This window comes from Marmota monax, unplaced genomic scaffold (assembly GCF_021218885.2).
Source record: "Marmota monax isolate L192 unplaced genomic scaffold, Marmota_monax_Labrador192_F-V1.1 WCK01_AAM20220418_F8-fsc00047, whole genome shotgun sequence".
NCBI classification, from domain to species: Eukaryota; Metazoa; Chordata; class Mammalia; order Rodentia; family Sciuridae; genus Marmota; species Marmota monax.
In genome coordinates this window covers 9,103,707-9,129,171 of record NW_026692072.1, presented here as the reverse complement: position 1 = coordinate 9,129,171, position 25,465 = coordinate 9,103,707, and the positions used below count along the sequence as shown (strand labels likewise).

At 35.1% G+C, this 25,465-nt stretch overlaps 1 protein-coding gene across 2 annotated transcripts; it reads right to left on the bottom strand.

Moving 5' to 3' along the window:
- Positions 1-201: 201 nt before the first annotated feature.
- Api5 (apoptosis inhibitor 5) lies at positions 202-24,067 on the bottom strand. Of its 2 annotated transcripts, none has more exons than XM_046456270.2 (14): positions 23,854-24,067; positions 17,443-17,604; positions 16,189-16,282; positions 15,545-15,610; positions 14,737-14,888; positions 13,449-13,655; positions 12,740-12,844; positions 11,523-11,612; positions 10,354-10,535; positions 9,556-9,649; positions 9,032-9,088; positions 6,390-6,466; positions 5,763-5,899; positions 202-2,341 (listed from the first exon to the last, which is right to left on the bottom strand). In XM_046456270.2, the coding sequence occupies exons 1-14, from the start codon at positions 23,920-23,922 to the stop codon at positions 2,259-2,261; spliced, it is 1,575 nt and encodes a 524-aa protein (XP_046312226.1). In that variant the 5' UTR covers positions 23,923-24,067; the 3' UTR covers positions 202-2,258. The 2 variants fall into 2 exon arrangements, with proteins under 2 accessions (XP_046312226.1, XP_046312232.1); XM_046456276.2 differs by having other exon boundaries at positions 202-2,336; positions 23,854-24,066.
- Between the last annotated feature and the right edge of the window lie 1,398 nt (positions 24,068-25,465).

The window sequence follows — 25,465 nt, the reverse complement described above, 5'->3', positions numbered from 1 at the left end:
AGTTCCATCTTCCTTTAAAAGAACCAAGTCCTTGTTTTCAGAAGATACAGAGCGCATAAAAATGAATCCGAATGAGATGACTTACAAGGTTTGATCAAGGCTTCAAATAGCAGAGTATTGTCTATATTTTCAAGGTCTGAAACACTGCCTGATATACAAGAAGCAATCAATAAATGTTAATAACACATCAAGACACAAAACAAAATTACAAAAGGAAATTTATTTCAAAAGCATAAGGGAACATTTACATTTAAACAAGGTGATAAACAGGTGTCTTGCAAAAGAAAAACTATCCATGGCATGAAGTTTTTCAAAGTTATGAAGAAAAACAACACAACAACAACAACAAAACAACCCTAAGTTGTGATCTATTGCCTTAGGAATGGGAAGTAGAACGATGAGGTGGTGAGGGAAGGAACATAGTCAACTCAGTATCAAAACTTGAAGTCAAGTCACTTCTCCTCAGCTTTGAGTTTACAAATATGCTTTAAAAAAGAGAAGGAAAAAGTACATTTAATGTTCAAATTTATATAGCTGTATTTCCAATAGAGTTTGTCCTTGAAATGGCTTTAGGCCACTGGCTGATCTGTCTCTGAGGTCCAGACTAGCTGGTTAATTTTCAAATGGCAATTCCATGTTCCTATGTCTGTTCAGATTCCATGGGAGCTTAGGTTCAGCTCAGTCTTTGGAATGTTTAGATTATTGCCACCATTCCACAGTTAAGCTGACCAACTTCTTAATGCTCACTTGTATCATTCTAGCCTTTTAAAAAATACTTTCCTCATAAACATGTACAGTAATTCTAACATAGGGGTTTTGCTTTCTTCCCAGTGTAGAATAATGGTAACAAAGACACCTGCATTGGAATCACAAACTATTCCTCAAAAAATACATTAAACTACTAGAAATGTCATTGTGGCATTTGATTTGAATAGCAAACTTGGGAAGGGAAGATTAACTGTGGAACAAAAATATATGAAACATTCAAATGCAGAGCAAAGGGTCTATGCTATTAAAAATGCCCATGACATTAGACACTCCACAAACCTCCCATCTGTTGTTTAACCTAAAGATTCTCTATTACCTAACTTATACAATAATTTGGTTAATAACCTGAGAAGTTAAAATCTTGAAAGTGGCAAAAGCAAACCAAGAGAGCATCCCTTACTTATTGGTACTATGTTATCAATTCATTTTTTCCTTGGTAGCCCTGGTTATTAAATCTCCAAATCCTAAATTATACTATGTCATCCTGTGAAAATCTATATGTACATCACATTTGGCTGTATTTCACCAACAGGGATCTCCACATTTTATCTTTGAATATACAGCCTTTATTTTTAGTTTTAAATAACAATAATCATGTAAGTGCAATTGACTCAAAATTCCTCTCTACTGGAAGTAAAACCCTAGATAACAAGTGAATAGTGGATTTAGCCTCAAAAGGATAATCACCGTGTCAAAGACTACCCGTTCCTGGAATTTAAAATATTGATTTTTGTGTACTCAAGTTTCACGGCATGCATATATATATATACACACATACACATACATATGCTTATGTACGTATGTATGTATATCATACATACACATTTCTATTCGAACAGTAAGAGCCCATATTCAGAAGCTATATCCCAGTATATGGAGACGAAAGAGCACAGTGTAAGCAGTGCAAAGCAACTTACTTCCTCCTAAAAATGCATTATCATTTCTACATTTTAAGAAAGCTGGTAAGTATTTTGTGTTTGTGACAGTAGTAGGTGGAAATGCTGCACCATTGCCTAGCAGCTTTATTAAAAAAACAATGAAAAAATGTTAAGATTGACCATTACTCTTCTCCATATATTGGGCAAAAAACTAAGAGGGGAGAGGAAAATCAGTAACCTTTCAAAACTGATGATCTTTACCATATATCAGAACAAAATTGAATTTCATTACATTTTAGACTCAAAAGTTCTCAATAACAAGTTATCAAGATGTTTAAAAGCAAAAAGATTCACAATATGAAGTCCGAATAATGATGATATTGGAAAAACAATTCAAGATTGTGGACAAAGCATCCAAAAATATTATTGAGGTTTTACCTTGGACATAACCATGGTCTATTACAAAAGTAGATCATACATACAAAGGTATAAAGAACATTAAGTTTTTAGCTGAAGGCAGCAGTCCTTAAAGGGACATCCCCGGCAATCCAATGAGTAGTAGAATTTAAGTATATTAAGCTCATGACAATGCTGAAGAATGTGATATCTTACTCAGTAGAGTCTTCCTCGACTACGATTTCCTCGGGTTCCCCAACCTCGGCCACCTCTACTTCCCCTGAAGGCTCCTCTCTGCTCTACGAAAAAGCGAACAAGGGTTTAGGTCTTGCTCAGGACTTCATGGTAGAGCAAACAGAAGAAATACAGCTTGTGCCTCGGAAAGTAGTAGTAGGCCCTTTAAAAGCAAAACTTGATTTTCTCCTAGTCCATTTCCAAGTTCATTTCATACTTAAAATCAGGGTAACATACTGAAGCATATATGGCATGATGTATATAGAGCAAAGTGCCTTATACATTCATACCTACTAAATTAAATGAAACCCAGTAAGTTGTTTCAAGGTGACATGGTTATAATAATTGTACTCATTAGTTCTTTATTATTTTGGTGTTTATCACTATTAAAGATACTTAATATGGAATTAACAAAGCCATTGGTCTGTAATCAATTTTTAAAAACTAGGATAGACTGAAAAATTTCCTTTCAAATGTAACAAACAGGCAGTGTTTTTGGTTTGGAACACAATATTAAAGGCACCTGTATTCATGAAAACATGGGTATAAATGCAGAGTTCTTTTCATTGTTTTATGAGCTATATGAACTTACTAAAATTTTGCCGTGTGTGTGTGTGTGTTTTGAATTAGTGGTATAATTTTGCTGACAAATCCAAGTTACTTGTTTCACACAGTAGAACAGAGTCTTTCATCCAATGGTTAGTCACTTTCACAGTCCAGAAAAATATTCCCCAAGAGTCCAGTGAAAATGGACTGAAGTTATCAGGAAGGGTGGACTTTTTATCACATGGAAATAGGATCAAATCCCTTCACTGAATTTTCAAACTTACTCACTGCAGCAATCTTGTTAGCAGCAATAAGGAGACTGTTTTACTTTTTGAATCACAATGTTGATGGCTTGAAAAATACCCTTTAAATCAACCATGTTTTTCTTTTCTTTTTTTTTTTTTTGCCATTATTACTTATTAGGATGATGATTTGATTATCTTTTTCCCCCTAGAAGGAAATAATTCAATTGAGATAGAAAATAAATAGCTCTTTCCCCAGCTTAGCCAACATTTTTTGTATGTGGATTGGCATAGAAACCATTGAAAAATGTCATCATGTTTATTACCCTAGTGAACACATACAAGGTGACAATGTTAAGATACCTATACTTCTTAGTTTATTTTGGTGCCTGTCACTACCCAAGATGATTAATGAAACTAATAATTTCTATATTTAATATGAAATTAACAAAAAAATCCTACTGGTCTTCAAAGTGTATGCCATGTATGCAAAATATCTTAACCTATCAGTAATCAGTTCTGAAAAAAAAAATCAGAGGTGTTCTGAGGACAAGATGTAGTGACAATGGCTACATTCAGGGAGATAGTAGCATTTAGTGGGCTGTAACTCCTGCAGTTTTTAATGTTTAGACTTGGGCCAATCAATGCAGATATCTGCACATTTTCCTCCTACCATACTCATAAAACCTTCAAGAATTTATTATTATTTTTATTGTACATGTTTAAAGTGTGCCCCCCCTCCATTTTGGTGGTGCTAAGGATTGTGCCTAGGACCTTGCAGCACTCACTGAGCTATACCTTCAGCTCATAAAATCTTCATTTTCTTGTTTTCTTCTTCAACATCAACACACTTAACAGACTTAAAATTTTTTGGCTAAAGACTACTAAATAATCTTTCCAATTTTCATATGAAAAAACACCTAATGAGTATATTAAATACCGTATAAAGGCATTATTACATTTTTTTGATACCATAACCACTGAGCCACATCCCTAGCCATTTTTGTGTTTTAATGTGAGACAGGGCCTCACTTAATTGCTGAGTCTGGTTTTGAACTCTTGATCTTCCTGCCTCAGCCTCTTGAGCTACTGGGATGAAGATATTATTTGATGTAGTTTTTTTAGTACTGGTTGAATGATATAGCTATTTTTATAGTGTAGGAATTCATCAAATTTTCTTGGTTTTGAAGGGCTGCATCCTAAAGTACAAGCCTGCATTTTCACAGTGTTTTCAATGGTTTCCAGCTTTATATTAACTTCTTTTAAAAACTACTACTTCCAATTAAAATTATTATTATTATTTTTTGCATACTAGGAATTGAACCCAGGGCCTCACACATGTTAGCCAAGTACTCCACAGAGCTATACCTCCAGCCTTTTTTTATATTTTGAGACAGCTGCTCAGGCTGGCCTCAAACTTGTGATTTTCCTGCTTCAATCTCCTCAGTAGCTGGGATTACAGATGTGCACCACTATGCATGGCTTAAAATTAAACATTGTATATTCTAAAAAGGCTAAAGACAAAGAACACAAGTCAGAAAATATAGAATGTTCAGCACTTCTGGGCTAAAGGGAACTATGTGTACAGGAAGGAAACGAAACATGGGTGTATATTTACAAATAATTTGACTAAAAATGTATTAGGAAGGTAAAATAATTTGTGGAAACCAATACCTTGTTTGTAAAGACACCAGTTAGTACAATAATAAAGAGCTCTGATATTCTTATTTTTCAGATAAGAAGTGAAAAGATGCACATTTACATATTGTTGTGAAAGTAGAGTTCTGAAATATTTCCTAAAACTGTCGTCAAGTGTTGACTGGAGTAGAAGGGTTTCTTTCTCAGTCTCTTATCTCACTTGGAAACAAGAAGTATATAGTTCAGGATATATTCTTTATGATAAATACTGCAAAATTAATTCTGATTGGTAATCAAAAACAACCACAAGCATGTTCAGTTGCTGGTATTGCTTTGTCTACTTAAGCAAGATAAGGAGCTGAGCTCGTATTTTTGTCCATTCTTTTAAAAGAAAAGATCTATGAGGAAAGAAGCCAATGAAAGAGAAACTTTACTTCTGATTCCACAGCCTTGGGAGAGAATGGACTGGTAGGAAGCTCTCCTAGCCAAGGAGATATGGGAAATATGGACAGGAAGACACACTCTGGGCAAAGGGACAGACTGCAATAGAATATGCATTTCTTATCAGACAATGCTTAAATACCTGATTCTACTTTCAAGACTTCTCCCTTTGAAAAAGAAACAGGCAGACAAGACCCCAAAAAAGTCATTAATCCCATGTTTGGCAGAAGCTATACTCATACCTGAAGGAGAATGCAAGTATTCTTCCACTGATCTATACCCCTAATCCCAGAATGTTCTGCCTTGAAGCTCGATATGAGAAAGCAAGGACTGGATGGTTAGTGCCAAATTTCTTTCATTTCTGTTGGTTCCTCTAAATACATGAAGCATATTTTTCATTCTTAAGTGCTTAAGTGTTGCATGCTCAACTCAGTGAGCCCACAAAGATGAGTTAGAAAGAAATGGGAGAAATTGTTTTCCCTACAACTTTAGTTCCCAAGCTAACTCAGAAAAGTCACCTGACAGAGCTATGATACTATATGAAATACTAATTAAAATTAAGTAAAATCCAGTTTCTGCCTAACTTGCATACTGCTTGTACCCAAACGGAAACGCTCACCATAATTAAAGTTGCCCAAATTGCTGCTATATTTCCCACTGGGGGGGTTATAAATCTGCCTGGCATCCCTTTTTGGTCCTGCTGGAGATTTCTTGGGTGGTGAACCTGAAGTTGTATCTTCGTTAGCTCTCTTTTGCCTGTAATAGTTAGAAGAGCAATAATTAAAAACACTTTATTATGCTAGAAGTTATCTATATGTTTATAAACTTAGCGTATCTGCTGTAAAACTCAAGAGGATAATCCCATCATAAAAAAGGGAAATAATGCTCCACAGCATCAGATTAATTTGTGGCTTGATTACACATTGTCAAAGGGCATTTATTAGGTTCTAATATAATCTGAAATTCATAACTGGGTATAGACTTATACGCAAGTAACTCATTTTATAAGAGTTTTAGAAAAATCTAATTATGCTATAGGAATACAAGCAAGTCTCCAAAATTGTATTCTACCACTTTATTTTACAAATACTGGAATCAGATTTTGTATTTGAAATTATGCTAATAGTAATATTTTAACATTACCTTGAGAATCATCAAACTATATAATGTACCCTTTTATATAGTAAAGTGACAAGTGAACTCAGATTTTGATAACACTCAAATCCCTTCTAAAGATATTACTTACCCTATCTCAACCTTCTGTACAGGTTTCCAGGATAATGTTACTGTGCTCTTATATGAAGGAGGAATGTGGAAGAGATCCTGGGGGCAGAGAATATTAGACAAAATTTTTAATGTATCTATTGGTAGCAGAAAGCTGTGGTGAAGGTAGACACATCTTAAATGCTGTGAGAGGTCCAATGTTCAATACCCAGCACAACCACTACCAAAAAAAAATGGGGGGGTAGGTTTAAGTGGAGGAAGCTTTGATTTATTCTTCCTGTGCTGGTGATTAAAATAGAGACCAGGATAAAACTGCAAGACAGAAATTAAACAGGGAATATTTTGTTTCCAAATCACACCAATTACCCCACTAGGTAATTTTGTGCATATCACTTAGAATGAAGCTAATTTTAAAGTATCATTTCAAAATTCAGATAAAACATTAGTATTTATCAATTTTAATAAACAAAGCCAACAAATATTTTCTTTTGCATAAATGCAGTCACCAATGTGCAATTTAGGAAAACACAAAGGTGCAATCTGTATTGCTTCTGCAAATTTTAAGTGGCTCAAAATTAGAACAAAACTAAAATCCTGGTTAATCATGTTTTCCTCCTCTAAATATTTATAAATAAATTATCAATAAGGGAAAAATCATGACTTAAATACCAAGTTACCAATAATGGGAGAAATGAAAACGTTTGCTGTATTTAAATGTTAAAATAATTCAGAACTAAAATAACAGCCTCATTATTTTTGAAACCATGAGTGGATTGCTAAACACATTATATATTTTTTAGTTGTAGATGGACACAATACCTTTATTTTATTTATTTTTATGTGGTACTGAGGATCAAACCCAGTGCTTCACATGTGCTAGAGAAGCACTCTACCACTGAGTTACAACCTCAGCCCATAAAACTTCTTAATAGCTTTACTTTAATTCTTTTTTGGATACAAGTAATATTTAATAAAAGTAAACATTTTTTTCCCATTTAAAATGAGTAATAATCACCACCTCCAACTACATGAAATTGAAGTCTAGTGTATGGGATAAATATAGTGAATTGGCCAATAAAACACACTTTGAGTAAAAAATACTTAAGGTTTCTTAGCTGGACGGACTTAGGATATAAGTAATGTTCTTAGCTTAGAAAAAGAGCCACATGCAGAGTCTTCAATTTAAAATCTCCCTCTCCCCCCCTCCTATTAGAGCTTTATGATTATACACAGTAGCTGGGTTAAATCGTGACATACTCATACATACATAGAAATTAACTGACTTCAGTTCATGATCCCTGCTTTTCCCTCCTCTTTTTCCCTCCTATCTCTTCCCTCTATCTACTAGACTTCCTTTCACTCATTAATTTGTGTTTGATTGGTTAATTTAAGTATCTTAAATCTCACATGACAATAGGAAACTGAAGTACAGTTTGGGAATTCATGAAAATAGAGTGAAGAAAAGTGGTAGAATAAGAATAGCCTACTAAGTAGAAATTAAAAGACAATAAAAAATGCCAAGGGTGGTCCAAAGGACACCAGTTTTTCCTGTGCTTCCCCTAAAACAAACACACAAAAAAATCATGTCACACATTCCTGCTCAACTTAAATAATTCAGGATTTTCTGATAAGATATCCTACCATAGGTTGCTAATCCCATTCTTGTCTTTTCCATACATCTTACTACAGTCATCTTTAGATCTCTTATGTTTTCATGAAGAGGAAATTTTCTCATGGGCATGCATTATGTCACATGCACTTGTCAAATTTAAAATATTCTTCGTTTCATCTATCTTCAACATAGATTTGTATCACTTATTGAAATAAAATCAAATCTTAGATTTTAATAAATAAATGAATTTACTGTGAATCTGTTACCTATATTTAAGAGTGGTAATAATGGTAACTATTTTAAAAATTTCCTTTGGCGATGTGAATTAATTTTTTTACCTCTTTTATTCTTAATGCTTTATCACCTTTCTATTTGGCAATAATGTACTCATTCCTCACTGTGTAATACACTTTCACTTTCTCTGAAATGTTCCCTCTCTCTTTTGAGAAAAAATAATTACTCCCTGGGATTTTTACCAGATTAGCTAACACACTAACTAGTCTTCTTCATTCTCTAGGTTATTACAAATATGTCAGCAGATGTTTGGGAAAGCCAAACAGATCTATAGAGGGCAAGGTGCACCCTATCACACAGTGCAAAAAGCTCTGAATTTATTACATGGACAAGTTTACAAAAAAAGACCACAGGAGGATATTTCATATGCTATAGAGCACATGTCCTTTCTCACTAGAGTAAGTAACTTTGCTGGCTATCCAAAGGGCCCAACAGCATTCAGACCACTAGAACTTATAGTCATGGAAATTTCTGAGTTTAAATCTATCTGCTGCAATGCTTTGGGTCAAAGGAGATTTGCATGCTTCCCTTATCTTCTGCAAAACCTTTAAATAAAGTGAAGCAATATATGATTTTATGATACCTGCAAAAAATGCCACTTGGTATTAAAAAAGTATACAGTTTCAAAAGGCAAAATAATGAGGAAGAAATGGCATCTGTTAAACACTACCATTTCAGACCTAAAAAAAACCACGGAAAACCTTTTGCACTGTCTTTCTAGCTAGCTGGGAGGGTTAGATAAGGAAAGAAAGACTCACCTTGATTAAAACATTGATATTGTTCGTTATTTTCAACGCAACAACTTTAATCTTATTCTGCAAAGAGAAAACAAATTTAAATTAAAATGCCACTAGCTTCTATGCATATATTGCATTCTGATACAGAACTAGAGTAATTAAAATTTCTCTTTCGGAATAATTTCTACAGTTACAGAATTCCTTGGTTTAAATCTAGATAATGCTTATTCCTATTTCTTGACTCTACAAAAGTATACAGGTGGCAAAGAAAATAAATCTCATATTCCCTCAACAGGTTTGAACGTTTTTAAAATGTTGTCCACATTTTTTTTTTTGAAAATATTTAAGGGATAGATGCACATAAGAGTTGCTTTAGAAGAAATCATTTTAAGTTATAGGAAGACGTAATTAAAGTTTCAAGTATTTCAATAGGACTAGGATGAAGACTGATTAAATTAGGCAAGATTAGGGAAACCGAAATCTACGTACCTATACAGTGTGTTTATGGAATTAGCAGTTTATGAGACATGAACCAAAATTCTTACCTCTTCTGTTTTTAAGGCCTCGCCTGTTTTACCCTGAAGAGCCAAGCGAAGTTGTCTAATATAAACCTGTAAGCCCCGTGCAAAGTATTGCAGCCTAAATGAAAAAGTATTTAATTAGCAATTCATCATTCCAATTTTGCTCTTAAACAATCTTCAACTGTAGCAAATTGATACTAAGTGCAGAAAATGGCATATGACCAATAAATTAAAGAATAATTTCTTAAGTTGCCTGTTTCTAATCCAAGATTCCATTAAGTATTAAATCAGTCCCTCAGGCACAATAGAGGACAGTAAAGGTGACACTGTGGCTCAACATTCAAAATTTAAAGACGTGAATTTTGTTAACAGAATGATCCAAAACAAACTTCTTGATGAAAACTACTTATATTGAATTTTTTAGCACTGCTCCTAACTATGTGCCAGGCATTTGCTAAAATCTTTACATTTACTGTCTCATTAAATTCACACATCTCTATGAGATAGGTAGATACTACATCACTCAAATATAATAGATGAGAAAAATTTAGGGGGTTAAACAGGTTATGGAGCCTGCCCAAAATAATTAAGCAAATCAGAAGAGCCAGAGTCCATTTTTTTTTTAAAAGTTCATTTCCCCAGTGGATTGTTATGCCACATCTATCGTATGTTTACATACATGACTATTTTTTAGACTCTCCACTGTTCCACTGTGTAAAGAAGGGTGGAGAGAATGTTCTTGTAGAACAAAAACAAAACCCAGGGAGCTTAAAGATAGCCATCACCTTTGCCAAGGACTGAACCGCCTCAATCATATATCACCTGATTTTGAAATCTTTGAGCTTTTCTGCATTCAGTTTGGCTGTTAAGAAATCTGGAAGTTTTCGGCCCAACTGATGAAAACTGTACAACAAACATTCCACATAACTGAACTGCAGCTTGGGTTCTTCATTACCAGCATTCTCCCCATTTTCTGCTTCTTCTGGAGGAAGAGGCATATATTCCTAGGAGACGGAAGTACAGAGATGTTTGCAATCTTCTCTAAACATTCTAATTATAAATAAATATTCACGTAACTAAAAGGCATACTTTTAAAATATGGAGCATTAGAAACTACCAAAAATAGAAATTTGGATCAATGTTCTAGCAGGTCAGTTTTCCTTATTAACCTGTTACAGCTGTTATTAGTAATAAAGAAAATTCAAGTAGCTAACATTAGGACTTACACAAACAAAGGTATTATTAAAGTTAAGAGTCAGAATTCAATCTGAGTTGAGATTAAAAGTTGATCCTCTTAATGACACCAAAATTTTTTTGAGAATACGAGCCCATTCTATTTTAGGTATTGATTATCTTTATATTGAAAATCTGACCAAAGGTATTCAATATCAGTGCTATTACACTCCAATAGGTATTGCAGGTCTGGAAGAACAGCAGATGGTGGATGACTCAATTCATGCCAAGGGCCTGCGGCTAATCATCATGCCAGTTATACAACTGCTTCCGTCAAACAAGAAAATCACTCAGTTATGCTGATAATGATTTTATCAGATGGCCTATTTTCTCTACAATTACAACTTAAATGACAGACTTTATTTCCTGGTTGCTAAAGCTACTTTGCCGCAGGAGGCTACTAGCTGGTGGCCTGGAAAAAATGATCCTCTGCAATGCTAACTTTAGTTTTAAGACTGTTTGGCACAATTGGAAGAGTTGCTAATTTCTTTCACACAGACATAGACATTTTGATATGGAACAAGAGAAAGATCTGCTATCTAAATTTTGTGTGGCACTATGCAAAGCATTAACAACAGAAGAAATACCAAGATGAAAACAGACTTTTTAAAAAAGTAGACAATGTTCGCCTGACTAACTATTAATTGAGAAAATTATTACTTAATCTAAATGTCAAAAGCTGGTTCTCTGTCATTAATTAATACTAAATCAATCTTTAAAGATATATACTGATTATACCAAAAGGAAAAAGTTCTTACCAATAACTTATCAAATAGTTTTCTTAAATTTGTTTCTAGCTTCTCCATGTCACCACAAAATGAACTCATTTCTGCCAACAATTTTAATACCTAAAACAAAAAATATTATTTTTTGAGTGAGGACTATAAAATGAGAATAATCCTAGATAACTGTTTAAGACTTTCTTTATTTTCTATTATGCTTTTACAGAATCCTTATGTTTGAACTGGGAAAAAAATCTTAGAAATGCAGCCCTACTTTTTACTGTTGAGTAAAGTGGAAGGCCAGAAATAATGTGACTTGGTAAGAGTGCATGTGAATGGCAGAGATCTCTAAAACAAGATCTCATGATTCCTAATGTATCTGTGAGAATACAGAAACGAATAACAGACACTTTCTGTTATAGGTAAATGACAGAGCTAATTAAATGTAAAAATAAACATGTTAACTAACTTAACTTGTACTATAAAAAGACACTTAGAACTTTTAACAGCAAAGAATTATTTACTAGCATTTAAGGTGGGCTTCTTTTACTATTAAACTTTGTCTCCAGATAGTAACTCAAAATACTGGTAATCGTCAATATTCTAAATGTTCATCCCTTCCTTCATTAGTCCCAACCTGATGAGCCTAGCCCAGGACATCTGTGCATAGTGAAACTTTGTTGTCCCAGAAGCCTAAGAAGGAAATGGCACTTCCACTTCCACATTTCTATCCAACTCAAGAGTCATTAGGTGCTCTTCAGAATCAGAATCTTTACTAGATTCTGGGGATGCAGAAGTGAATTAGATTACATATAGGGAGAGAGAGATAAATAAGTATAAAGTATTACAGATGCTGTGAAAAAAATTATGTATATTACAGTTAAGATAGAAAGGCAGGAAAATAGTTAATTCCATTGATTAGGGGTTAAGGATATTTTGTTAATTGAGTTTAAATCTGGTTCTGTAAGTTATGGCTAGCAATAGAAACTGTTATATGTTATTTAAAAATGTTAAGGATTCCAAGGACTATAATGTAATCTATAGGCAGTGCTTTTCCATTGCAGCAAACTACAATTGAACCCATAAATCATTTCTATGCAATTAATCCTAGCCCAGGAATTTACTGGCTAGCCATTACCAGACATTTAAATTACTCCCTTAGAAATTATATCTAAGTTAGTGGTTACAATTTTGTTATAATACAAGGGTATATTTTTGTCTTTTCAGTGCAGAAAACAGGAATTTTTTCTTACCTCTAACTGTATATCGAGACCCTCCACAGGGGTAGTCAAGGTACTGAGGTTAGGGAGAACTTGCTCACAGAAATAAGTCACAAATCTTGTGGAATGAACATTTTTCTGTATAAAAAAATCCAAAGAATATCGAGTTGTCAAAAAAAAAGAAAGAAATACTTTCTCAAATATTACAGTAGAATGTGCTTCAAAAGTGTTAACTAAGCACCATGGCATCAAATACTACAACTAAAAGTAAGATATAATGCATGCCCCAGGGCACCCCAGAAATAACATCAGCAGACTTGTACACTTCATTGCAGGCACCTGGAACACTGCGACATCTACAACCCTCTGAACTCTTCCATCAAAGAAGCAAATCAATCTGAAGTCAAATTCAGGAGGGTTAGTGTTGCATTTTCAGACTACATAATTCTCAAAAGGAAAGATCCTTAAACCTGGGTGTTTCAAACTAAGATATACATAACCCAGAAAACTGATGGCCAGGGAAAACACAAAGCTAGAGACAGAATGCAAAATCTGCATGACTTAAAAGCAAGGCTTTAATGAAATTTCTTCCTGCATTTTTTTTCTCACAAACCCCACTCTAGACTCTCTATTCACCCCAGTGTGTTATGAATACTTTTATGGAAAAGTCTGAGAAGAGTATTTCAAGTGAATATCGATACATAATAATCAAAATATGAGTTATATAAAACAAAGAGCTCACAGAGAAGAGGGGTACTGCTTGCCGCGTGCACTGTAAGAGCCTGTCCACACAGTCAGGATCTGAGGGGTTGAAGGTCTGTTCTAGGTCGGCCTGTTCAGCCACAAGCTCTACTAGTTGCTGTCTTCCACTCACTGTCTGTAAGCTTTTTAACCCAGATAGTATTTTCATGAACAGAACAAATTCTTCACCAGTCACATCTTCCAAGACCTGGAAAAAGACAATTCAGAATAACAATATTTTTATCACTGGAATGGGCAGGAAAGATCAAAACTTCATGAAAGAATGGCAAATTTATTTCAGTTACTAAAGTCAGTTTGATATTATTCCTTCTAAAATATTGATGAAAAGACAACTTTTGGCTTCAGAGTAAACCATGCACTCTCCAAGGGGACAAAAATTCATTCTTAGGAAATTTTACTTGGTTACCTACAAAGCACAAGATACACATCCAGAATGTAAACAGATATACAAAATGCCTGTGGCATTAAAAAGAGTGGCTAAGAAAAAATACATACAAAAAGGCTCTCTTCTCATATCATTGGGTCTAACCCTTTGTATTTACCGACCAAAGGAGTTTGCAATCATGACATACTCTTGCATCATGACTTATTAGATGGGAATAGGTAAAATATTCAAGGTATTCCCAGGAAAGTCATGCCTTGTTCAAGGAAGAAATTTTAACAGCAAGAAAGTGGTGCTATTATAGAGAAACTTTTGAAACTTCTTGAACATATTAGGAAATGTAAATTGTTCCCAAACTTTGGCACTTTAAAATGAGTGAAAAGTTAATTCTGACAAACCTTGCCAATTTTAGCATCTGTAACTACACTAGATGTTGGGAACACAGACACATAGGCATGGTTTTACCCTCTTGGAAGAGTTTACAGTGCCATAGGGTAGGATGAAAAAACAGATCATTTCCAGGTGACAACATAATGATATACTTCATTTTGAAATGGTGCAGAATACCTGAAGGGGAGAAAGAGGTAGGAATCAGGGAGTTTCCTAAAGGAGGTGATCTAAACAGAGTCCTAAAAGACACATAAGTTTTGAGGACAATACCAGAAAGGATTTAAATATGATTACATCCCTTTAAATTAATTCACTACTTTATCATTATGAGTGGCCAAATGCTAAATACCATATAAAAGAAACTTGGGAGTTCTGTGGTGGTTCTAATGGGATGTATCATTTTTCTCAAGCTACATACAGCACTGGCAAATACTGCCAATTTGGTAATTGTTATATTGCTTTAGAGAATTTCTATTAAATGATGACAGCAGCTTACCTTTTTGGATTCAGTTAGGATAAGCTCCTCTACTTCCTTTGTTAGGACTTCATCTGGTAAAGTCTTGAGTTTGGTAGATAGGAATTTAATAGCTCGTTCTCTAACAATGTCCTCTCCTTGAAGTATTTGGCTAAATAAGCCACCTAAAGTTCCTGTAAAAGAAAATAGTTATCTGCAGCAAGTCAATGTATACTGTAAAGAAGTTATAAATGTAACTCAATGTATAGCATTTCTTTTCAAACAAGATAAATATCATGAATATCATCAATACTGGCTAAAAGTTGGTTTAAAATGTCTATAGACCCAATACAGAAGTAATCACACATTTTGTTCTTGGCTAGAATCAGCTTGAGCATGACTTTCCCTTTTTATCATTAATAATAAATCCCAGATATTTCAGAAGAATTTCTATAAAGTGCAAAATAAGTTTTTTTCCAACAGAATTCTGAAGGAGAAGTATGATTTGTTTTTGCAACTTTCTTTTTTTTTAGTATTCAATTTTAGTTGGACACAATACCTTTATTTAATTTTTTATTTTTATGTGGTGCTGAGGATTGAACCCAGGGCCCTGCATGTGCAAGGCAAGCACTCTACCACTGAGCCACAACCCCAGCCCCTGTAACTATTTCTATTGTAATTTTCTAGTCACAAACATCTTGACTTAAAGTATTTTTTGCTTTCGTTTTGCTTTTTTAAGAATACCTACAGTTTTTATGAAATAAATCTCTGGGTGAACTCCAAACTTTGTCCTTAACCAAACTTATTTCTTAAACTATCAAACACAATTCAGAATAAGAACTGGCCTTACCTTTTGCATCCATCTTAAATATACTTAACAGGGCATTGTTTACTAAGTTAAATTCTGCAGAGTCATCTGGATAGAGAAAAAATAGTGCAGTGAATATAAAATAAATCTTAAATACCATTTGTTTCATTTCTAAACTTAATATTCAACATAGCTTTTCACAGATTACATTATCAGCAAACTTATATCTAAGCAATTTTCTCAAGTACCAAAAAGACACATTTCCTTATAAGGACAGAGAACCTGATCCAGCATACCTAGGAAACTTTTATGTAAAGATGGTACAATTATTGAACTACAGGAAACTGGGGGTAAAATTACGATGATGATGATGCATCAAAATTCCCAAGAGAATTCAGTCTTTACACCCCTGAAAACAAAACTAAAAACAAAACACCAAGAATTACAAAATCAGAGGCAGGGCATATATATATAGCCCAGTGATACAGAGTTTTCTAAGTGAGGCCCTGCGTTCAACCCCCAATACCCCTCCAAACACAACAAAATAAAAATTACATAATCAGAAGTCATTAAGTTTCAAATTACTGAAAAAGTTTAACTTCTGCAGTAGGATCTTTGGCACCCCATCCAAATAGACACTATTTCAGAGAGAAGTTATACAAAAAGGTAATAATAAAATTTCTTACCTGTCTGCAAAAGTTGGGTTAGTATATCTGCCACTCGGGGAAGATTTTCTCCAGTGGCAAACTGAGGCAGCTCTTTAATTGCTTGGCGTCGAATCTGGGCATGATTTCAAACAGAAAATTAATCAAAGGCTGTCATCATTAAAAACAACAAATTCAGCTTTTTAAGAAAACTAATACCACAGAGAAACCATGTTAAGAAAAGTTATTAAAACATAAGAAATGAGATTTTTAGTGTTTAAAAAATACTTTGCTCCAATTTTTTCTTTTCTTTTTACGGATAGGTGTCACTACATTGTCCATGCTAGCAAGTTCTGGGAGAACTTCAGTTTTCCTGTCTTAATCTTTTGAGGAGCTGGAAATGACAGGTATGAGCACTGTGCTTTTAACAAATCTGCTTCAAATTAATATCCAAATTTTACAGAATATGTCACCAAAATGTAGTGGAAAGGATGTTAAATATAATACCTGAGATTGGTGTAGGCAGATTTGAGATCGCAAATGTTTATATACAACTGTTTGGTTTTAACTACCTTTGGACATATAATACAGTCTTTAAACAGCTTCTGTGGCAATGTCATACTCAGGAACTCTATTTTAGAATTTTCAGTACTGACTACTTAATACAGCACTTATGGTTATGATTAATTCCAAATACTGATTTTAACTTATTAGGTTTAACGTTTAAAAAAAAAAAAAAATCACACAGGGTTTACATCCAGGGTTTATATTCATTTATATGAAATGTTTGATTCATTGATTTCATTTGGAAAGCCAGGAGATAATACTTGAAAATTCTTAGAAACCTTTCATCAACAGCCAGAAATGCTAACAGTTAATTCTATTCCAGGGAGAAATAATTTCTTCTTATTCTAGTAATCATATATAATTATTACATTGGCCAATTATTTTTCTGCCATGCAAAACATATAAGGGTGTTAAAACTGTATTAACTAACAGTCTAATTTTATAGCACAATGAATAACAATATATGAGAAAGATGTGAGCCACAAACCATTTTTAGTAGTGAGTAATGAACACAAAAAACAAATCATTTTGTGATTCTACGTATTTTTCACAACAAAAGGTGGTAAAAGAACTAATACATTTTCTTAAATGTAGATTTAAGCCTAGATATGGTGCAATACCAGGAAATGCTGTGATATTTTATTATGCACTGATATGATAACTATGATTTTATTATTCCAATATAAAAACATTTGAAAGATTGTTGAAAAGTGTCAGTCATAAACTTACTGATACATCTTCATCCTCACAGAGGTCTAACTGTGCATTGATAGCAGAATCAGCCAATTCTGGAAAATGCTTAAAGAATTTAGGAATAAACTGAGCTGCTAATCGTTTTTCCTTTGTACCGCCTTTCACGCCATCCAATATCACTTGATAGGCATCTTTATGCTGAAAGAAAGAATGCAGCAGAAAAGAAGCATAATTTTGAAGAATGTGAATCTAAATACAACTTTAACAAACATGTTCAGGTCTGCTTTAAATTTTTAGAAGCTAAGAAATAAGACTTATTTTTGGAATTTTACTGCTTATATCAGACACCTATTTTTCCACCTTGTTGCTTCTTCACCCATACCCCGATTTTATTTTAATTAGGGAAGAGACAAAGATAATTCCAATTTTAAGTGGAAAAAGCAAATAAGATTGTTAATATACTAACATTTTTTCATTTTAGAGATCATTAACTCTAGATTTGTGACTGTGTGATGCTTAAAAATGGTAATGAACACCACAGAATTCTCAAAGAATTGCGTTACATTTAATCATTTACATTAATTTAAAAATTACCCCTATTTCCATTAGCACTTTGAAGAAGGTAGAAGAAATACATTTCTGAAATTAAGCAATTTCAGGAAGGTTAGGAAGAACAGTTTAATTTTGCTTTATCTTTTAGGATATGATAGTAACAACTTATTCTATAAATCCAGCCAAATTTGGAATCAGAGTCTAAAGTTACATAGTAGAATAACACATTCAAGTCATTTGTTTCTTTTAAAAAGAATTCTTAAGTGCTCTAAATGGGAATACTCAACAAGTTCCTAATCCTTGTTACACAGCTGCCTCCAAACCAGTCCTCTTATTAAATGACATTGGTCAAGCTGGTAAGTAACAGTGATAAATACAGAATAAGACCATACATGTATCTTTTGTGTGACATCTGAATAAAATTTTTAATAAATGAAAAATGTCCTTAAGAATTATAATCTTGATAGCAAATGTCACACACAATTTAGTGTGCATTTATACTGCATAAGGAATGCACTAAGTGCTTTAGTCATATGAGCTTACATCATGCCATCAAGAGAGGAATGATTAACAAATATCCAGTAAACTGTAGAGTCAGCAAAATATTTTATAACTATTTTTTTTCCATGGACAATATTCTGTTGAATGGAAAAAAAGAAAGTAAAATGTAAAGTTATCAACACATTAAACAGAACACCAATTCCTAAATAAGAAATTTCTGTGAAAAACATTTAGCTTCCTCATGAAATGCAGACATAACATCAGTCTTCAGGAGTTATTACTTAAAAAGTAAATTACATATTTTTCAGTGCAAAGGTTCAAAATATCATAGCTTATTTTTCTGCCATTTCACATTCCTGTGGTTCACCGCACAGCTTCTAGTCAGATTTCATAAAATCAGTCTTGAACAGTTCTGACATCCCTACATTTTGCAGAGAACCACAAATCTAAAATTTCTATTCAAATTTAAAGCTTTACTTTTAAAGTAATGTGAAGAAATACCTTATATTATCTAAAATTATATGAAAAAATTGCTTACAGCAAACCTTCCCCCGGCCAATGAAAAAAACTTGGAATCAAATAAAAAGGAATCATTGGCAGGATTCAATGAAAGTCTACCAGGGACAGTGATACCTTGTCTACATTCCTCATGACAGGTATTTTTATTTTCTGGTGAGAAAATCAAGGCTCACAGAAGTGAAATAATTTGTCCAGGGCCATGCAGCAAGTTGAGCAGATCCAGGACCCAAACACAGTTATGCTGGGCTCTATAGTCAAGAACTTGGCCTAACACCAATCTTCTTTAATTGGACTGTTTCAAATTTATGTTCTAGGATCTTATTTAACAAAAAAAGGGGAAAGCACTTATCAGATCTAGGACCTTCAAAGGTAAAATTTAAGCCCTAAATATAGGCTCCATGCAGACACTTCAACTGGGACACAGCCTTGCAAATACAGTAGGACCTTTGGAAATTTAATACATTTCAACACATTCAAACCAGAATTCAAAGTTTCTACCATCAGTGGGTCTTAGTTTCATCAAATAATTTAGTGACTATTACTAATAAAGACTTCAAGCAATTACCCTTAATATGATGCAAAATAAAGTGTGCTCTTTCTTGTCAGTTCTTGGAGTAATTTTCTACAACACTATATAGGGAAAACTTTTTTTTTTTTTTAACTAAACAGAATTTAAGGTACAGTAGTTATTACTTGTGTTACTCAAAGTAGGAAACAAATGAAATTGAAATTCTAAGTAATCACAGTGACTTAGTGACAGGTAGAATGTTACTACAAGAAAATATTCCAAATAACATACAGTACTGATTATTTTTCCCATTCTAACACAATGGTATATTTCATTTAGACAGATAAATCTGTGATCCCAACAAGTTGAAATTGTAAACACTTTAATACATTTCTCAAGCTGCATACATTGGCATATTTTTAATACCTAAAAATAGAAACTTAAAAGAAACCTCTAAGATACTTTTAAGTAAAAAGTAAGGTACAGTTGGATCCACAATTTTTGTATGCCTTCCTTCCCTCCTCCTTCTCTAGAAAACACAAGACACACACATTCGTTATCTCTCTCTACAAAAAAATTCATGGTAGTGACTTAAAACACATCCAATAGGCATAAGAGGTAGGTGATGTGCCAGGTAAAGCCATACTTAGGTCCATGATGCAGCCTCTCTGACATAAAACATTCTTTTAGAGAAGGATGGAGTTTCAACAAATACATTTCTTAAGTATGACATAAAAAGAAAATGTTTAAGCTACATTACCACCTTCTGTCTTAAACTCAGTAAATCCAGTTTGTATGTGATGATAATACAGGCTGTTAATACTTCCACATATTTTAGAGTACTTATGAACCTGGTCTGTACTTTAGCTTAATCATACAAAATAAAGCCACTGAAAGGGCGGTATTCATGAAATTAAAGTCAATAAAGCCCACACTGCTCTATATGAAGAGCCAATGTATTCAATGGGTAGGAGACCAAGAGGAAAAAGGAAGGGTTAGGCATTATATAGATCTAATCTCAGATCAGCTTCACCGCCAATCCCTTTAACAGGTATCTGGTATGTTTTCTTAAACTTTTCAGATTTTTGACAATACAAAATTAAGTATCTAAATTTAAAAATTAAGTAAATTCACAAATATTTATAACAAAATTTAAAATAATGGTGGACCACACCTTGCTTTATTATGGCCAGTGGGAAATGGTTAGAGAGAAATAGGAGCACAGCAAAGGAGGCAGAACTGAAGACAATCAACAGATGTGGGGGGAGGCTGAGTAAAGGGAACATAGAAGCAAAAAAAAAAAAAAAAAAAAGAAATATGATAAGAGAAACTAGAAGGTTTTGGTTATTAATATTCCCTTAGAATTTACCATTTGCGACAGGCTTATTAGAAGATATATGTTCCTGTGTATGTCTAGAAAGTAAAAGTTCCCTTTGTCATTCATCAGAATCCTTGTACATTTTTTTGGTATATATATCTATCTGTTCCTTCTTTGTATGCATTTCTTCAACTTTGAGAAAGAAATGTCTACTGGAGGGCAAGGTAGGTGCAAAGAGAGAAGCAAAAATAAATAAACAAATAGATTTAACTCAATCTCCAGAATATAACTTAGTAAAGGAATAAGAGAAGTCCACACTGAAATAAAATATACAAATCTAAAGTACTATTAATAAATACAAACACAGTGCTAAGAAGGTTCAAAAAGATAAAGATATGATCTGCTTGATGAAATCTCAGAGGACTTGTACTTTCCTTATATATTTTGAGGGCACACTCTAAAAGAAATGTTGACAATAGTGTGGCAAAGGGTGGCAGCAATCTGAGCAATCTTTGTGCTCACCTCTCTGGCAGCCAGAAAGGCTGAAAATCAAAAAAGCCAGAAGGAAGTTAGAGAATGACAAACTCAAATACAGTCTCAGTAAAGTGCCAGATAGGAATTGCCAGAAAACTTAAGTCTGGATTGTAAATCTCCTAAATTCAAATATTTAATGGTGTCTTCTCCATTAAATCTGCTCCTGCCTTTGTTAGTTAAAATTACAACCAATATCCTGAAACTCACTATCTTTTTTGGTGAACAGTTTTAGGTACTTTCTTTAAAAGGAAAGAAGTATTATACATCAGCGCAGAGTTAGTAGGCATTACAGTTTGGGTAGCTTCAATTCTCCCAGAATTCAATGAACTGATGGCAAATCACTACACTTCCACTACACTTCAAGATTTTTTTAACCTTAAGTAGTTGCTCTACGGTTGTTACTATGGCGTCATGAAAGCACTGACTACCCATTGTTTACAGGAAAACAAGCTATATTCTAGTGCTAGTACATGGCAGGTGCTCAAAAAATGTACTGAATAAATGAAATCATGGGCTTCATTAAGGTCTGGAAAAATTTATGTCCCTTTTCCCTTTTCCAGAAATTTCTGGCCCTTATACGCTCTTCCTAAATAGCAATTTTTTGCTTTATGAAAGACATTGTTGCTCTCTTGGAGTCAGCTCAAGCTCAATCTCAAGCTTTTGTAATTAAAGATGCCCTAACAGGAAAATCTCGGCAAATCTCAATTTCTCATAGTACAGGTCATGTTGGTGCTTAAACAGTTTAGACTGTGGAGCACTTTGGATTTGGGATGCTTTACCTATACAGGCTATGCAAATATTCCAAAATCTGAAAAAATATTAAATCTGAAACACTTCTGGTCCCAGGAATTTCAGATAATGGATACTCAATCTGTACATATATAAATTACAACTTAGTTTCCACTTGCCCTAATACACTCCCAGTAGGGAGTTAAATAACTTCTACTCCACCAGAAATGAGGGTGAGGGATGAGACATCTCTTTGCATACAGTTTCAAAGTTTTCCAAATAAGATTCCACATATGTCTCTTCAGGAAAACACAATTTGCAAAGCAGGTGAGAATCACTGTTCTAGTTTCCAACTTATCCCCTCTTGCTGATGTGCAACAAAGTCAAATTTAGGCAGCTTAATTTGCTACAATCTTCCCCAACTCAATCAGAAGACAAATTATACAATGATTGAGAATTCTTCAGTGCTAGTTCTTACTAGGAACAACAAATTGAAACCATAACCATAGTTTTCCCCATTTTGTCTTAATGGGCAGAAAACTCCTTCAGAACTAACCTAACATACTCTCCATACATTTACAATAGTGTCAGTAAACAGTTCTTACAGGTAACAGTGAAATTCCCTACTAAAATGGAAATAAGTAGGGAAGGAAAATCATCTGGCACTTGAAATTGGTATAGTCATAATTCTAGGTTAAGTTATAATAAGGTCCCAACATAAATTTATTATTATTATTTTTTGCTTAGGAAGACACTGTACTTGATCTACACACATCCAAGAAAAGGACAGGAGGAGTACTGTCAATGCTTTAATATAGACTATCTAAGATGGTATCCGCTTTCTACTCTTATGAGATGTGTAAGCAGAGGCACAGAAGCTTCTAAGCACTGAAAACATATAGAATGGGATTTCTAAACAATCAAGTTTACCTCCAGGGCAACCTGAACCTTGTTCTCAAGAATACACCCACCCGACTACTTGTCAACAGATCAATGTTCTACAGTAGTTGAAAACTAAACCACGTGTCTGGGACAAACACAGCAGAAAGTGCTTGCCAGAAGACTCTATTAAGAGCTGCATCCTTCCCCTCTCAAGACATTGCCATTGCACAGTTCTGTATTACTTTCTTCATTTAAAACAAAACAAAATAAAATCTTTCCTATTTACTTATGTGTCACCAGTCCCCCTCACTAGATGCACCTCCCGGGAGAGCACAAATCTTTTCCATTTGCACCTACAGCGCCCTGCACATCACCTGGTGCGCGATAGGCACTCAAAACAGGTAATGAGTAAATGAATCCTCGCGTCCTCGTTCAAGTGTGCAGGAAAAGGGCCCTTATCTGTTTTTTACAACCTTTGATCTCTCAAGCACTTTCCCTAAAGTAATAGAAACTTTTGCCTCCAAAAAGATTATTTTTTGATCTCTTGAAAACTTTAAGCCTAATCTTTGAATAACTAAGTTCTACCGAAACGAAGGAGAAAGAGAGAAGAGGAATCTCTACAGGGCGAAGAGAATTAACCTGAGCCTGAAGGGGCTGAGTTAGGAATCGCCACGGGGAGAAAAGGCTGGTTGAGGGCGGTAGTGAAGCCTGGTACCCGGGGGACCGTTCTCCCGGGGGAAGCTGGAGTCTATACTACCAGAGTGTCCAGCCCGACGAAACAGCCCAGCGCGGCTGGGAGCCCGCGGCAGCACAGCGACAGCCCCGCCTGGCCCGGGGTGCGCGGCGGGCGGCGCTGTAGAGAGGCCTCGGAGCTCCGGGCCCTGCAGGCCGCTCCGGGACTCACCTGGCCCACTTGCTCCGTGGCATCGGCTAGGATGCCATAGTTGCGGTAAAGCTCCTCCACCGTCGGCATGGTGAGCGACAAGCCCGCGGCCCGCTCCTGCTGTCGAAGTCGCCGCCGGTGCCACCGCCGCCTCGGAACTTCTCCAAGCTCACGACCCGAACTATTACGCCTCCAGCTGCCGCCAGTGCGCCGCCAGTCACCGCGTACAGCGGCCCCGCCCCCAACGTCTACGTAAAGACGTCACGTCGGGAGCGGCCTTTATGGAACGCCAATGAACAGCCCAGGGTTTTGTCGCCCTCTGGAGCTTGGAGGTGCAAAAAGCGGCAAGAACTATAAAATTGCTTCTTAATCTTGAAGGATCCTAGCTAGCCAGGAAGGAGCTCTTGATCTGGGAGGGGAAAAGGAGAGGAATGCTATGATAATTTCTTTTCCTCTCTTAAAAGATCTTACATTTGCTAAAATGGTGATCTTATGAGGAAGGAAATAGAATGAGAGATTACAAAGGCAAGATGTATAAATCACAAACCATCTTCCATGATTCAAGGAAATGAACAAATCTGTGGCAGCTGCAGGGAAATGGGACCGTGGATAAGCAAAAAGCATTCAAATTCCGCTTTAAAAAAATACCTCTGTGTCCATCAAGTTAAAGGGACGTGATGTCAGATTTAGCCTGCTGGAAGAGTTTGTTATCCCTGCTTGCTGCTATTGTAAAGAATTAGGGGCCACTGGACGGTGTTTAACATCTAAGAAGTGAAACCATGTATGTTGTTGTGGTTTGGATATGACATGCCCCCTTCCCCCCAAAGCTCATGTATTGGAGACATGATATCCAATGTAATCACGTTCAGAGGTGAAATGATTAGATCACAACATCTATAACCTAATCCGTGGGCTTATGCATTTGATGAAATAATTTGAAGGGACTTCTGTGCTTGGTAGTAACTGTAGGCAGGTGGGGTGTGGCTGCAGGAAGTAGGTTACTGGGTGCTTCTTGCCCTTGGGGTTTATATTTTGTCTGTGGCTCCCTTGGGCTCTTGCTCTGCTTCCTGTTTGCCCTGAGCCCAGGAGCTTTCCTCTACCACACCCTTCTGCCATGATGTTCAGTTTCACCTCTAGGCCCAGAGCAATGGAGTCAGCTGTCCCTGGACTGAGGCTCTGAAACCAGAGCCAAAATAAACGTTTCTGCCACTAAGTTGTCAGGTATTTTGATCACAGCAATGAAAAGCTGACTCACACCATATGCTTACCAGTAAGCGTTCCAGGCCAGCTTAGTTTCATCTAAACACAACAATGGAAATCGCCAGGAAGATGTAGGAAGAAAACATTTGTGTAAACGATGAGCATCTAAACCAAAGTTAAACGTGTATGTGCAAAGGGATATTAAAATTGAATTTTCAAGATTGAAACATCAGGCTATATAACAGGTGGCCAATTTCAAAGCTCAATCCACTTGTGCAGAATGATTACAAACAAATTCCCTTACCCTTGTACTTCTTAGTCAGATTAAAGAAATTAGAAAGGATTAGATTGTAGAATGGGAGGAATTAGTAATGGGATTAGTTTCTCTTTGAAAGGATACTGTAGTTGTGAGTAGGCTGGGGCAATTGCTACC

Excerpts from the sequence above, each read along its gene's own strand:
- Api5 (XM_046456270.2), bottom strand. The coding sequence starts at position 23,922 with ATGCCGACGGTGGAGGAGCTTTACCGCAACTATGGCATCCTAGCCGAT. Across the intron at positions 17,605-23,853 it reads CCACGGAGCAAGTGGGCCAG|CATAAAGATGCCTATCAAGT; the intron begins GTGAGTCCCGGA and ends TCTTTCTTTCAG. Across the intron at positions 13,656-14,736 it reads TCCTAACTGAATCCAAAAAG|GTCTTGGAAGATGTGACTGG; the intron begins GTAAGCTGCTGT and ends GTCTTTTTCCAG.